This window comes from Clarias gariepinus, chromosome 15, assembly GCF_024256425.1.
Source record: "Clarias gariepinus isolate MV-2021 ecotype Netherlands chromosome 15, CGAR_prim_01v2, whole genome shotgun sequence".
NCBI lineage: Eukaryota > Metazoa > Chordata > Actinopteri > Siluriformes > Clariidae > Clarias > Clarias gariepinus.
The window spans coordinates 21,631,863-21,649,110 of NC_071114.1; the positions used below are offsets into that span (position 1 = coordinate 21,631,863).

The 17,248-nt window shown below is 37.0% G+C and overlaps 1 protein-coding gene across 5 annotated transcripts in view; it reads right to left on the reverse strand.

The window, feature by feature from the left end:
* The window catches only part of adamts17 (ADAM metallopeptidase with thrombospondin type 1 motif, 17), a 151,894-nt gene that overhangs the window by 89,937 nt on the left and 44,709 nt on the right, over window positions 1-17,248 (reverse strand). For all 5 annotated transcript variants that reach the window (XM_053512463.1, XM_053512464.1, XM_053512461.1 and 2 more), the window contains one exon: window positions 3,806-3,911. In XM_053512463.1, the coding sequence (XP_053368438.1) occupies window positions 3,806-3,911 (106 nt within the window). The remainder of the gene's footprint in view (window positions 1-3,805; window positions 3,912-17,248) is intronic.

Sequence of the window (17,248 nt, forward strand, 5' to 3'; positions counted from 1 at the left end):
TCTCAGCCTGTTTCTTTCTAAATTCAGACTTCCCCTGAATGGTCCATCAAGGCCACCAAGTGACACTCAGCAGATACTGATTCATTAAAGTAGATGTCCCGGTCTCTGACTGGGATTTCTGAGAGTGTGGGCCTTTCAGTGCGTCGACATGTTCACTATTCCTCTGCCGAGAAAAAGAGTCGCACAACAGGACATAAGCAGAATGTAATCTGTCGCAGTCCTGATCTGAAGTAGTGCCAAGCTCTGCCAAACATCTTCAGATATGTCTGAAGCATCATAGTCTTGAAAAGTAGGCTGCTTAAAGCTTTTTTGGGGGGGCAAGCACTGCCGGGGGTACCCAGTCCTCCTTTCCTTTCACATAATCTATCTGGTCTGCAAACTTTGCGGGGACTTCGGCCTCCTTGTCGTCAGACACTGGGAAGCTGGTGATGCTGCCTCGGGGAGGAGGGGATCCTGTTGTTGAACTATGTTTTTTCCCAGTACTTTCTCCACAAAAAAGACCCACCGTTCTAGGGATGAACAACTGAGCTGGTGACAAAATGCAAAATACAGGCGTAGCCAGTGCTTTGCTAAAATGGAAAATTCAAAAGTTCCCAACTAGATAAGGCATACTTTGTGCCACATTCCCGAGGACTGGAGTGAAAGGCAGACTTCACTTTTGCTAAGGTTACTTCCTTGCTAATAGTGGTTATACACAAGATAACCAATTTGGGACATATCTAGAAAGCTCAAGGAACAATGAACCAAAATTTACGCTTTGTGGGAAGACAACTCACCAACGCGAGACTGTTGTCACTAATACCAACAAGAATAGATAAACTGATTTTAAGCCCAGTCTAACACATAAAGACAAAGAGTTAACTAGCAGCAGAAAGTAATCTCTATAGAGTAATATGTTTCTAGCTGTGTGAAAACCATAAGAACTGAAAGGAAAACTGTGGTAGGTTTGCCTGCCTTTACGGCATGTATACAGGTGTCTTTAGTCAGGACACAAGAGGGTTTAATATCCCATACAATATATGTCATACCAAGTGAAATCAACCAAAAGGAAACAATTTATCTACAAGATGAAAAGCAGGATGGTGCATGATGGCAGAATTGAAATGAAAGTTCAATTTCACTTTTTGTCCAAAGCATTTAAATGCAGAGGACAGAATAAGGAGCTATGCTACATTACTTTTTTTATACTGATGCCATTATGCAATTATTTGCAAAAATGAAGATAATATTAATTATAGAGTAAATCATATCATAGAGTGATAGAGTGAATCATTCAAGTCAAATTTAATACTACAAAAAATTAGCAAACTGTAACAAAAGGTTAAGTATGTACTGCAATGTTGTAATGTAAAAATAATATCAAAATGTTTACTTTTGACTCATAATGTGACAAATGATTGATTTGGAAAAATAAAACCAATCACTGTGGGTTGACAAAAATGTAGAACAATTCACAGAAACAAAAAAATGCATCTGCTTAATGAACAACTTGCACAAACAAGACAAGATCTCACATTTAATTGCCTTCCCCGTATGACCATGTTTCATTTCTAAACCCATGGATTACTAGTTTATGATCGCCAACCATAATTACACATTTTGTTTTCAACAACTCTTCAAAACAAAGATCATTAAATGGATCCAAAAAGTTGCTCTTGTGTGACGAACTGCAGAGTAATGGAATGTTCATTAGAGAAAGTAATGAAAGACGGAGGCTACTCTCCAAAGTTCAGGCTATATTTTACAGTAATCTGTTTTCTAAGGCTCTGACACTTAATGTTCAAGCAATTAGTTCCACTAAATTGGACAGGAACAACAGACGTTTTTAAGGGTTTTAGTTCAAACCTCCTGAAGACAAAAGAATTTGCCAAGGTGTGCTGCCTGTTCAAGTGTATTTGAGCATGTAAATGTCAAGTCGACATATATAGCTCGCTGGCTAATCCAAGTGAAATGCTAACACTCAAATCTTCTGACATGCTACACTACACCGTAGTTTTTTTCACACTGCTCAAATAAAGTTCCACTTAAACCTGTAATATTCACTTTTAAGAGGTGTTTTACAGAGTGAGCACAATGGGGGCTTGTGTGTGTTTGTGTGGGTGTGAGATGTGTGTTAGAACCGCGGCACTGGCTACACAAGCATGTCCTGCATCTCGGCACCAGTCGGTCTCGTTGTATGCCAGCTTCTTAATGACAGGTCTTAAAGCACTCGCTGTGATAACTCCACACACAACTGGCATAGCCACAAAGCCCTCCGCTAATGCTAATACAACTTGGCTACATATCCAGGTGAGTTTGATGTAGACTGCCCAATGCTAGTGTATCAAAGGAGGCTTTCTTCAGTCTGGGAAAGATAATGAGACAGCAGGGTTGTGGAAAAAGTAGTAATACCTACGTCAAAATAGAGCCTGGACTGGATAAAGGGCTAACTTTTTCAGCCAAAATGTGGCACAGAGGACAAATGAATAGCTTTTGTGTGTGTGAGAGAGAAGAGTGGGAGTATAATCAAAGACTTATGCACACAAAGACAAATTTAGAATGTGTTTAAGGCAACATTTCAGCCAAAAATGCTAACGATTATAAAAAGCCAGAGGCAATCAGTTAGCACAATCTTCTTCCATAACGAGTGCTGGCGTTTGCTGAGAAAGCCTAACATTTTTTAGGGTTTCTTAAAGGTGTTAGCCAATCTTTCAGTAATTAAGTCACAACTTCAGAGATATTGTATTCTGTTCAGTCTGTAAGTTTAGCAAAATGCAATTCTAGGTAAGCAACAGACATGACTGCAAGGTAAAAACATTTAGTGATTAGTTCATGCCTATAGATATTTTAAAATCCTATCAGTGCAAATAAAATAAGGTAATTCTAATAACCTAGTGATAGCCATGTAAGCTAATGTAGTTAATTAGCTAGTACAATTGTTGTATAGCCTTGTTCTAATGCATAATGACTAATAAAACACCATCTAGTTATAATAAGAAAATAAATGAAAACCACAATACTTCAATTTACATTATTTTATCTGTCTTGGTCCTGGTGGGATGGTACACACAAGTAAACAGATCACAGACACTTTTAGCTACAGAAGGACAGTTATGCACGTTTTTGTGTTAATGAGGGTGTGACCTGAAATAACCTACTGTAACCCAATGCAAGCAAGAACCGCAGTCCTTTATGCTGCCACTAGGGACGCTATAGTAAGAAACAACATGAGAAAGCTAACCAATTCTTTTTGGGTTAACCTTAATTTTGTAAATGGTCTGAGCATTCAGGAGCTTATACCACCAACCAAGCATCGTCATTTACATTTACGTACTTATCTGATGTTTCAGGTCAATTTTCTCCCCACTTTTTTCATCTCATAATTTTTTTCTTTCATTTTTATACTCTACTGCTCAAAAAAATTAAGGAAACACTTAGTCTTGAACGCCCCTCATATGTGTATGTAAGGTTCAAGTCAAACCAGGACTAATTGTTCTTTAAAAAAATTTTGTGCAGTATATTTTGACATTAAGAAATTAATGAATCAAAAGTTAAGCTCATAAAGCTCATACTAAAAAGGTTTCCCCATTTGTTATATTAAACTACAGCTACTACTATATTCAACATTCTACCACTGTAAATAAATTTCATTTATGCATCCTCCATCTTTTATCACTGAAAGTGTCACCTTTGCTGCCTATATGGACTGTTTAATAGGTACAGTACTAGCATCTGTGTGGTATAATGTTAAATAAGATCTTTTTTTCTGTACAGTAAAAAAAAGTATGAAGTTCATATCTTTTTGTTCTGTGGTTTGTGGACTCACCTGTGTCCGAGCTCATGGGCAATGGTAAAGGCCAGGTTGAGGCCGTTGTCCTCGGCTACTACACACTTCCTCTTTGCGCTGCATGTACCTCCTAAATAGGCAATACCTGTTGGGGAAAAAACAGTCCTGATAGAGTATTTTCTTACATCTTGAAAGCACAGACCTCACACTTCCACAAGTTTTTCTTACAATTTGTCAAACTCTACAGCCATGATTATTTTTCTCTCACTCCCCTTTTCTAGGCCAGATGTTCCTCAGATGAGCCTGCTTTTCATCCCCAGAAAGAAATGTTCTTAGCACTGATCACGCAAAATAAGCTAGTGTCAAGGACACTGCTAAATTCACTAGAAAGGCTTGATGAGTGGTTTTCATTCTTAGTGTGCTTATGAGATTTGTAATACTGACCCCATTTATGTGCCAATTACACTGGTGTGAATCATCAGCCAGGGTAACCGCAACGAGAGGATAACCCTTTAGCATATATTCATTTGCCTCATTTAAAGTGATGATGACTCATTGGTACTGTTGTTGAAATGATTAAAGGGTTATATTATCTGCACCATTAGTGGATTTTGAACTAAACTTTAACCTGTCTTTTGCTTTCGCTGAAGTTTAACTAGAAGTACAGCTAAACAACTATTGATCTACAGTATAGTGATAGTTGTATCAATAGTTTGTAAGATCTTGGATTGGTTACCAAGGCCCAGTGGACTGGCCTCTGTGACAGCCTGATCTAAGCCCACTTTATTTTTATCTGTGGGATCATGTGAAGGCCACAGTGGTCACTGTAAAGATACAGCACTTAGATCATTTAAAGGAGCAATTTCAACATAGAATTACATGCATAACACCAGATGTGTTAATGCAAGTTCATTATTTGTGGGAGAGATTATTCTGTGTGGGTTAACAAAGAAATGCCATAGGAGGAGGTTTTGTAAACGTTTTGCTAAAAAGTGTTCATTTCTGGGGATGGAACATAGCACACAAATGTGATTTTGTGCGGTCAAATCTGTGGGATCGAACCAGACAGGCTAGCCTTTAGTATATAATTGATAATCAGTGTTATTCAGTTCACTTAATGGGCATGTTGGCGTTGTTACTGATTGGTGTACATGGCTTACAGCATAAAGTATTTCAATCTGGGCACTCTCAAGAGAAATGTTTGTTTATTCCACTCTTGCCAGAAGGGGAAGCCACATTTAGGCTACTGTCATTGGATAAATTAGGCTTAACAAATTATTGATTAGTTAATTGACCTCTCCTGCATTGCCGATAGAACCCTGATAGACGTGTTGTGAATTCAGAACCCTCCACCATTCTTGGTTGAGCTGAATTTACAAATACAACCTTTTAGATACTTAGGTGAAAATTATGTTCTGATGTCAACTTCTGTCATTGAATAAAAATAATAAAGACCTGCGAGTAAGCCTAGGGCTAAAAAGTTTGAGAACCCTTGATATGAAGTAAGAAGTTTTCCTTCAAGAGAGAATTTTAACACAAAACTTCAACACAAAACCTTTACCTACATTTTTTATGTGAATGGAAGACTAAATGGTGAGACCTAAAATTCATATCAATACATTGAATCGATTTGCTGACTTAAAGAAACGGATTTAAATTTTAAATTTGACACTTTGAATTATTACACAATTAGTTCTTAATTTATGAAGGTTTTCATGTTAAGAAACATTCTTTAGGCATTCTGTACTCCATGAAACCTACTGTAGCATACCTCAAAGTACAGACATGTTGCTGCATCGCCCACCATCAACCTGCACAACTTCTTAATAACGCTGTCCTAAGCATGATTTAACAGGCAATATATCATCAGAAGTAACTGCATATGAAGAGGATTGTGGCAAAAAGTGGCAAAAAGGAGCAGATTGATATATGGATTATGTTGCAAATGCACATGCTGATCAATAAAAAATCCATACTATTTTATTATCATTTACAACTTTATCATAGTATTGTGTTAAACTGTGCTATTCATATTGCCAAAATATTTTTTGAAAAAAAAAAAAAAACATTAGAATCTACATGTTAGCCATGTAGAATTTTCATGATGCAACAACTGGCCTAATCTTTTAACACTTGTTCCATATTATTGGGACATTATAATATTACTGTAAATTCTACAACTTATACTTATTTCAATGTCAAAGTTGCAGATACAAAAAGTTTAAAGGCCTTCAGACTTAATTTTAATAATATCATATTAATAAAATAAAAGTTATACATGTGTCTAATACTCCAATTTCACCACTGTCAACAACTGGCCAAATAGGAAGATGGGAAGTTGGGAGAAAATAAACTTTTCTTTTTTTTTCTTCCTCCTATTATATTTCTGGCAGATTAAATGCTTCACAGCAGGCAGAACAACTTGCACATGTCAAAAAAGTTTCAAACTCCCATATTATCAGATCAGTTGTTCATGTAAACAGTTACATGATGTTGGAATCTCTAATGGAAACGATTTCCCCCGACCAAAGAGATAGGCATATACAGTAAGTATAGCTACTGAATCAGCTTATTTGAAGCACGATTAAGACTGAGAGATTTTCAGGCATGGATAAGATAAGTGGAATTTCAGCTAAAACATCAACAGATATGTTCTGGGACCATCTGAGACCCATGTTAACTTGTATAATATGTGGAGTATTATAAGAAGCATAACTGCAACCTTTGAGACATAAATTCGAAATTGTGAAAAAAACAAACATTTATTTTATTTATTAAGGCAAACAAACAAAATGGATAAAGGCTGTTTTATACTTGGTGAATGACTTTGCATGCATATGCAGAAGCAGCAGCAATACGAGCAGCATTGTTTACATTCTTGCCTGCATGTTTCATGTACATCTGGAGGATTAAAAGTGACATCCATTATATTTTTCTTTGTCAGGATTCCATGTGAACTGTATAATGTTTAGCAATTTCTTGTATAGCGATGTAAAACACTATGACGAGCTCTGCTAAAACTTCATCAACACTGTTGTGATGGTTGTCATGAGCTGTCTCAAATTAAAAAAATATTTTAACATTTAAATATATTCACTAATAAAGAAAATCTATTAAAAAGATTTTCATTTGTACCAGTAAAACAAGTGGTGGACCAAGTACACAAGTAAAGATATCCCATGTAAAATATTACTCAAAGAAAAGTAAAAGTCCTCAATTTGCATTGTTACTTAAGAAATAATGTACGAAAGTACTTACATTTAAATGTACTGTAATTAAGTAGTAAATGTATTGCTTGTATTGGCTCACAATAGCCTTTAAGTAATATAGAGATAGTCTCTCTCTATCTCTCTCCCTGCATCTTTCCAAACGCTCTAAAACCACCTCCATGCAGAATTCAAACACCTGCTACATGACTGAGCAGTATACTGAGGGAAGACAAACCAGACAGTTATGTATATTAGTCAGCAGGTGTCGATATTACCGCTTCAAATGCTTCACATCACTCTGGTTATGTAACTCACTGCCATGTGCAAATAGAGTAAAGTAGAAAGTACAGATAATACAATAATAAAACTACCAAAGTATTACGCATAGTGATTTGAGAGACGATGCTAGAATTTGGGACATGAAGCCATCCTATGTATGCATATGCATACAGTAGTTAAAAGCATATGCAAAGTCATACTATATAGCCATACTTAAGGCATTTTATTATGATGATTATATTATGGTTATAATATGATGACGTTTCTTGTCAGTAATGGGATAATTCTATTTCCAGCTAAGCAGAGTTTTTGTTGAAGGGGCATTTCAGCTTTTATGGTAACATAAAAGTCTCTGCTGAGCCAGAAATAATTTAATATTAGTTTTAAGTAGTGCTCAGAAAACTTTCTCACTATTTAGAGGGAATAAATTGTTTAATTTTGTTTTCAGCTATATTCCACAACATTATACCTGCTCTTTGAGTGTAATATGTCATGTAGTCGCTCTTTGCTCTCTTTGCTCTCACATTTAGCAATATAATTCACAATAATATATTTCACCTTTTGGGACAAATCTTAAAAATAGATAAAAGGCTTCTTTTTCTCATCTGTATGACGCAATACACCACAACCAAAAAAGATGCTAGCTGACGCCAATAGAATTCTATTCCCAGCTAAGCAGAGACTTTTGTTGAAGGAGCAATTCATCTGGTATTGTAACAAAGCTTCTTCAAAAGGACTCATTAGTTTAACGCAGCATCAGTCATTAAGTTGGCCAACAAAGTGACATTTGAAGGCTGTCGCATCTCTGCATATCTGCATTTAGGCACCTGGTTTGTGTCTCTCACTGGCCCTGTCCCAGAATGCCTCACTTGGCCTGGGACCATCATATATTTAATCAGTGACATTAAAATAAAATGAAACCCAGATGGTTTTATAGAAAGAAGCATCAGTTTCAACATTTTCATTTGGGATAACCGTGCATGCATATCATTTTTCGGCTCCATGTGAGTGAGTGACATAAGCCAGTTTGGACCTGATAGATCGTGTACTGTATGATGGATAGGACTTTCTACTGAGAAAAATGAACGTTGTTCAGAGTTTGCAACATTATTAAGATCAGAGTTCTACTGTGTGAAAAGGCAGGTTCCCCTTTTTTAGTTTTTTTCTTTAAAAAGCAGGTACTATTTTCATATCTTTCTTTTATTATCTAATAACATCTATCCACCTAAGATTGGATTAAGCACTCAAACGTATGGGCTAAATTTCCTTTAGACAAATGAATTATCACCATATGTTGTGAATTAACACAAAGGGAATAAAACATAGTCATAAATTACATTAAAAAAGGACTGGTTGAAAGACACACACTGATGATGTGGACAGATACCGTGTCCAAATTGAAGTGCTTAGAACACTCTTTCTCACACACACACACACACACACACACACACACACACACACACACACTGTGATTGCTGTTTAAAGATGTTGCGCTACTTGAAATGCACATCAAGGCAGTAATTAAAAAGCCAAACAGTGAAAGCAGGGAAATTATCAATGATTATGATGTTTTCAAACCTAACAATCCTTCTTTTATTTTTCAAGTTCTTTATGTGTGCAATGAAATGCAAAGGCAGTGAAATTGGCCATGTACTGGTATTAAATTAGCTTTCTGCCCCCAGTAGTGCAGTAGTGCACTTTTTGTCAGGTTAACTCTCTGTATTGTTAACTAGCGAAACTGAAAAAACCCTTTGTAAATACTAACAATTAAACCAGTAAAAGATTAATGTTACGACAAATTGGTAACTTAAATTTGAGTGTAACTGTAAACACAGGCATAAACTTTAGTTCCTCAGTGGAACACTAAAAGGTTATATACAGTAACTGTTTATTGGTACATACAGTGAGTAAAATGTTATGGAAAATGTCTATTAAGATTTAATGTCAGTGGGGAAATTAAAAATAAGGTAAAAAGGCAATAAAATTCATATTATTTGGGTTAAAGTATCATGGCAATGATTAAAATAAGCAATCAGTGAAACTTTGGATAAACACCAGACACCTGATGTGCAAAATATGATAATTATTTTTTATTTAATGTGTTTAAAAAAGCTAGCAAGGTGATTTCTTTCATATTAACATTTAGGCATAAGGCAAATGCTCTTATCCAGAGCAACATTTTTATCTAATTTTACATCTGAATAGTTGAGGGTTAAAGGCCTTGCTTAAGGGCCCAAAAGGGGGAACTTGGTGGTCGCGGGATTTAAACCTGGACCTCCCGAACCGTAGTCCATTGCCTTAACCACCGAGCTACCCCTGACCCAACTATTCATAAAATATAAAATAAAATAAAAATAATAAATAGGTTTAAAAGATCCTTAAAGCAGGCCTTACCTTCATCACATTTACTACAGTACATTGCATTGTAGCAGACTCAGTGGTATCAAACTGTTATTGCCTCATGGGTCGAAACTATATACAGCAGTATTATAAAACATCATAGTATAATAAGAAAACTTTAACCAACATTTTGTGAATTGCTCTTAATGTGTAGATGTGCGCCTGTGACTGTAAACATTCACAATTTTAGGATTTGTAGATATTGGATAGGGCGAAACTGTGAATTATACTGCATAAACACCAAACCCAATCCTTTAAAAAGATCAGACCCACCACATAGTTCTTTGCCCAAACCTTGTGGTAGAAGCACATGCTCTTCCTCATTACCAAGAATCCAAACCAGAAACCTAAATTCCTAAAAGGAAAAATTTTCTCAAATTATCCTGTGGAAATGGACTTGGCATTACACATGGCCAGAAAACTTTCTTGTTCAAAAGCAGATATAAATACATTCATACTATTCTTTACAATACTAACATTTATCAAATTGTAAAATTTCACAATTTTTACAAATTTCCTTCTACTTAAATTCAAGTTTGAAACTTAATTGCTTGACCATTTGTGCCAAAGATGGTGACGTGATTTTGCCGAATCGTTGAACGACTTTGATTTTAAGTAAAAAAGAAACTGCATTTTTGCAGTTTGCAAGAAATTTTTTAAAAATGCACAAGAAACTCTGCATGAAATTGCATTTTTGACATGAATTAAAGGTTAACCTATTTGGTTACAAATAACTTATTATTAAGTTATTATTATATTATATCACTGTATGTATATTAAGTTACTTTTTCCTAGCTAGCTAAATAGCTAACCTCAGTTAAAACCAGGTTTAACATGTACAAGCCAGGTCTTACCTCATTTATTTAATGGTTAATTTTAAAACCAGATTAGAAGACTCAACCAAGTAGGCAATTTAAACTATAATTTTATTTTTTCACAATCATCCTTACTCTGTGCTCACAGATTTAGTTGCTTGCAAAGTTCTGGTTCTTGTAATGAATTGTATTTCGAAACATATTTTCCAATAATCTAATTTATGCAATTGGCCTCTTTAGTTTTGAATGTTTTTTGGGCTTTCTCAAGGTAATGGCGAACAAAGATTTTACATCTGTGTAATCTTATATGCTGCTTAGGCAAGAAAAAAGAAAAGGTCACCATTTCAAACGAGCTTACAGTATATCAAGCAAAGACAACAACTAAGGAGATTGCTGAATTTACTGAAATATCCAAAACAATAAACACCTGGTTAAAAAAGGCAAGTGCATAGGTGCCAATAATTCCGTATGTTGTCAAAAAGACCTGTTGTGTGAAAGATTACATTGAATAAGTACATGAAAACTTGAAAGTAAACAGGAAACAACCAAACACTACCACCCACAAACAGCAGGCTGATTGGAAAACAGATGTCCTACATTCTTTCATAAAATCCACACTACTACTAATCCCCACATAGTTGTTTAAGGGCTACAATTATTTCCACCCAGTCTGTACTTCCTGGTCTAGACCAAAGCGCCACACTGACTGTTCTTGAATGATGTGTTGCTTGTTGTGCTTTGGTATTAAAGTCTCTCAGTCTCTCGCTTCAGCTGCTAGAAGATAAGAGTCAGTAATCAACCATAATGTAAGATCTAAAAAATAAAAATACCATAATGGAACTAACTGACCACCTGACAGGTTGACTTTACACACACACAACCACACACACACACACAAAACCTAAGACAGGGTGCAAAGCTTGTAAAAGTGCAAGCCAGGTATAAAATGAGCCGGTCTTGACCCCACACCCTGAGGCCATGATTTGATTCTGTTGTATCTTTTATTATGTCTTAAAACACTATGAGCCAAATCCCATTCAATGAACCATGAAAAGACTTTACACTGCGTTCAACTGAATTGGCCTAATTAATGCAGATTTCTGCCTGAGAGTTCCCTTCGTGATGACAATCACAGCCTTGTACAGCAGCACTACAATTCAAAGCTGAAAGACCACACACAGAGCTTGTGACAAGTGGCTTGTGGGAATTATTATCCTTCAAAAATACCCTGGTTGTCCCAAGTACCTACCTTCTCCTTCAACTTTTTAGAAGCAAGCTAATAAATACATGTATATAGCTGTTTATAGTTTGATTTATTAAGAAACTTTTTTTTTTTTTTAGTTGATTTGTTTGCTGAACAATTCGTTACTGTTATCACTTAAATTATATCAGCTGTAAATAATACTTTCTTCATCAACCTGTCTTCATTAATAAGTTGTAAAGAAATCTAGATTTCTATCTTAAAAACTTTAACGTTCACTTTTTTTTTTTTTTTTTTACTGTCAAGCATTTAAAGTATTTATTCACCTGCAGTTTCTATGTGGTCCTGGTCAGGACAGGGCTGTCGTTTGTGAAATGACTTAATGTTGGACATTTTAAACGTGAATCATTGGACATGTGGAATCATAGAGATCCATCCAGTTAAGTGGTTATTGCTACATATTTGTACAGGAATTAACAATATGTAGTTCTTGAGGGTGAGGCATTGCTCATAACTCGTAATAAATAATTCCGTAATAAATTTCGGCTTGGTATGGTATAAAATATACTAGAAAAGAGGTGTTGAAATGTAGCTACATTGCCCAATGATGTAAATATGTATGCATTGTCTAAAGCATTAGCTTTTCCTATCTGAACATTTTAAACCTAAATATACTTAGTATAAAAGTATAAATTTAACAGTACCAGTCTTGACTTAAACGCCCCTTGTATTTCGCTAATATTTTTAAGAAGGATATTATGAATTTTCACACCGGCATGGTTGTTAAATGGAGCACTTTTCTACTTCATTACCTATAAATTCCAATCAACCTCATGCTCTGTCATGTGACTGATCACCAGACTCACAGTCAATCTATCTAGTCTAGTCTAAACTTAACACAAGCCACTAGGTCTTGTATGCAGAAGATATTCTGAAATGAAGACGTTTCTTGTGATTCAAGAAGAGGACTCAACTGGTCATAGCTTAAATGTCTGGCAATGACACAAGAGGATAACAATTACATTCTCACTTCCCCTTAAACCTTAGCGTACCTTACCGTATGTTATTACATTAAAAACTATCACTTTTTAGCCTAGACATTGAGGTTTTCCAGGCAAACAAAGCACGAGACAGGGCAGCACACTGGAAATGTTATTCGCCTGTAAATTATCTAATAAATTTAGGAATTTTCCATCCCTGACTTCTACAATCATGCAATCTAAAAGCACATTTTAACATTCATCTACATATATTACACCCTCTAAACCGGCTGCTACGTTACATGCAAAACACGTGTGTCTAGAGTTTTTTTTCTAACGCTATACATGTCATAAGAATGTAGATCTGTATCCTGCTCCGTCCTGTGATTAGAATCTGCTGGTGAAGCCTTAAAGTTGATGGATCAAGACTTGCCTGTGTTATTTTTACCAAATTACTTTGGATCATATAAAAAACTGACTTTCACAGACATGCAGAAACTCTCATGATTAAAGTCCGACTCTACTCACGATGTGATTTGTAATATTCCAGGCGCCTATGCTGTTATAACATTTACCAGAAAATATATCACGCTGCCATATCTCATACATAAATAGCTTTGAGTCAAGACCAAGATTCAAGAAATACTGTTCCCACAACCACACAGCCATGAACAAGGACGAATTCCAAAGTCTGTTATAAACGGCCAATAAATCTGAATAATCTCGAATCTTTCTATTGTTTAACACACAAATCATAATAAACCAGGGTGAACTGATGCATACTTCCTCACGCCATGATATTCCCTATAGCTACATTACTCAGTACATTGAAAAGCAAAGCGTAAGCCTCTCCCTCGTACATACACATAGTCACACAGACACACACCCCAGTAGTTGGCACTTGCAGGCCGTGAGGTAATGCATGTCTATGTTGTTTGTGGCAGAGCACAGGATTTGGTAAGCCCAAAACTTTTGAAGCCTAAAGTTGGGAACAATGAAGTAAATTCACTGGAGTGTGTGATCGCATACTCTGTCCTACTCAGCACTTCTAGATCAGAATCTGCACATCTAGCTGAACAGTGTTTCCCACATTGTGATCCCCCCCCCCAATATTTGTTACTGAATTTCTAGGGTTATATTCAGCTTCTGGCATTTAAATGTGCTTGCTCAGCAGATCTGGTGAGAAGACTTGAGGAGTGTCCTATACCCACACCTCCTTACACATACTGTCACACAAACACACACACACACGCACGCAGTGGGGAAGAATGAGTCAGCTGGGCCACTACCAAGAAACAACTCCAAATGCAATTATCCCAGCGCATGCAGTTGTGCAAGTAATTTAAATGATTTATTAATCTCCAAAATGTGTGACCAACCAGGACACAAAATAGTTAGTATACATAGTACATTATGTGCAAGGGTGGCATGGTGTTGTGTCAGTTAACCCTCAAAGCTTCGGTGTCTCTGGTTTGATCTTTGATCTTGGTTTACACATGCTCTACCGCTGTACAAAAACAAAAGTTAACTAAGTGACTAAGAAAAATTGCCCTTGTGAATGAGTGTGAATGTCTGTGTGCATGGTGCCATGTAGTGAACTGGCATCCCACCCAAACTGTGGGATTCCAGTCTCACACCCAGTGTTCCTGGGATTGGCTCAGGATCCACAACAACGCCGTCTAAGATAAAGTGCTTACTGAACATGATTGAGTAAATGAACAAATAAATATCATATGCAATTTAGTAAGTTGCCTTAAGCAATGAATAAACCACAGGACATGGTGTAAAAGGCAAATGATCAGTGAAGTCATGGCGTGATGCAACCGGACTGATGCAAAATGGAGATGCGATAACCTGGTGATTCAGTACATTCAGGTCATTAGCTGACTTCATTTTACATTGCTGAGTCTAGACTTGACCAAGTGAGGTTGTACAGAGCCCACTATGCAATACACATCATGCTTTTTAACCATTAAGGATAGCATTTGATGCTTTGGGATGTCCTAAGGACCAATTATATGTTTTAGCAGCTATAAACATTTTTACTTTCACTATTCTCTCTTTTTTCCTCTAAAAGTGATTAGAGGAATTCCCAGTGATGGGAAAAAAACATCTGACCATTACCATTACGAAGCTCTAACACCGAAGACTCCTTTAAAACCTAATCCCACTGTAATGAAATTAATAAAACGATCCAAGTAATACCCTTAAATTAACTGTTCAACATCTGTGAATGAGTTTTCACTAATGTGTTAGAACGAGAAGATTAGTATTAACCAAAGATTTGAAATACAGCCTAATCTACTGCCAGTGATGCGGTCACAGAAATAAATCAACACCATCTGATCAGATTTGCAAATGAATCACCAAATATAAATTACTTTTTTTTTAAATCTCATCCTAAGTATTCAAATGTGCATTGTGTTGTTTCATTGTGTTGTTTCCTGCTCTAACCTCTCTCGCTCTGCTGGAGTAAAAATGTTGTCCAGCTGCTTTCATAAAAGGCAATGAGATAACTAATGAATAACACTACACAGAGTAAGCCTTTGCTCTGCCATGTTTCTTTCATGCCTGGGCACATTAAAAATGCAGGGCATGATTTTCATTTTTATAAATACGCTGAATCTCATGGGGAAAGGAAAGAAAGAAAGTTTTCCTAAAAATCAAACTAGGTCACAATTGCATAGAAGACAAGAAAGCCTCAGGAAGTCTTTGGGGTGAGACATTGTTGGAGGGGGTTTTAGGCAGACGAGCCCCTGAATGAGCTCACAAAAAGCTGCAGCTCTGCTGCAAGTGGACCATTTCTTTCCCATGTTCCATGACCTCACAGATGTACGTGTGTGTGCGTACTTGATTGAGAAACAGTGCAGAACGAGGCCAGTGTGTCCTACTGAAAAAAAATTCTTCTTAAACTGGGAAATTAGAGACCTAAGCTACAGTATGTAAAAAGAAAGGCTTCATATTTTGATGTCAGCTATAACATTAAAACTAATTTTTTGTGTTTTGGGTTCCCTTTGTGTCACCAGGATGGCTCTGACCCCTCGAAAGGTGGCTCCACAAGGCCCTATGAGTGTGTGCTTAAGTGCCTGGAGTCACGGATCCTTTCGGTGCTGTACTGTAGGTCATGGTAATGTGGATCAGCCTTGCTTGTCTGATTCATCCTATGGCTGCTCAATCGAATTGGGATCTGGGGTATCTGGAGGCTGGGTCAGCAGCCTTGGGCTTTATGCTTGCTGAACCCTATGCATTGTGAACTATGGCGCACTGGGTATTCTGGTGCCTTTCTATTGTAGTCAGCGTGATTCATTTTGTGTTGGTTTCTGCTACATTGTCTTTCCTGTGGGATCAGACAGGATGGACGGGCTGTTCGTCCCTGTGGGCAGGGATGAGCCTAGAGTGGTATATAATTGATACTTAACGTTATTGTGTTAATGTTATATCTAAATGGTCAGATCTGAAACGCTGGCCTCTCAGGAACTCCTTTAATGCCCCAAATATGTGGAAATGGCTTGGAGCAAAGTCAGGACTGTACGAGGGATTTGGCAATAACTCCCAGCCGAGACCCTGTAATTTCCAAGTGTTGTTGGTGAATGATTGTGTGTAGAGTTCCCACAGACAAATGTACTTCAAAGACTGCAAATGGCTCTGAGCCACCTTGGCCAGAATAGTCTTTCGGGGACATACAACCTTCTTTAAAAGCGTTTACACCATTCAAGTGTTTTACTGTGCTTTAAAGGCCTTTGAATTTCAGAGACTTTTTACACAAGAGATTTGAGGCATGGTTTGACTTGAACACCACTTTTATATCTCCTTGCACTCATACAGACTGTGATTATGATTATGCTCAAAATAAACACCATGCTGTTTCCATACAATTGTGGTCTGACTCAATACATGCCATGTTATTGCAATGAGTATCCAACACACTTGTCTTTCTATCTACTCCAAACTATTCCTAATGTAAAGTTTACTCACTCTCACTCACTCACTTATCTTCTATACCGCTTTATCCTGTATTCAGGGTTGTGGGGGCTGGAGCCTATCCCAGGAGACTTAGGGCACGAGGCGGGGTACACCCTGGACAGGGTGCCAATCCATCGCAGGGCACACACACACACACTCACACACCCATTCACACGCTATGGGCAATTTGGGAACGTCAATTAACCTTACCTACATGTCTTTGGAATGTGGGAGGAAACCGGAGTACCCAGAGTTAACCCAGCCCACCCAGCATGCGGAGAACATGCAAACTCCATGCACACAAAGACAGGAATCGAGACTGGCTGGGATTCGAACCCGAACCCTGGAGGTGCAAGGTGTGTAGTGTTAACCACTACACCACCTTGTGGCCTATGTAAAGTTTAACGTTAATTTAAATGTTATATTAGCAACTCATTTATAGTACAGCTTTAGATTAGCCAAGAACTGATGCCATGCGATGCGACAGCCTCTGCTGCACGGTGTGTGTAAAGTGATATATTGAATTAAATCATGCGTTATGTTGATCTGAACATCTGGGGGCTTGAAGGTATGACATAAATAAAAGCTAATGGGCTCCATAAAAAGAAAAATAATGTTATTAACTGGTAACAGAT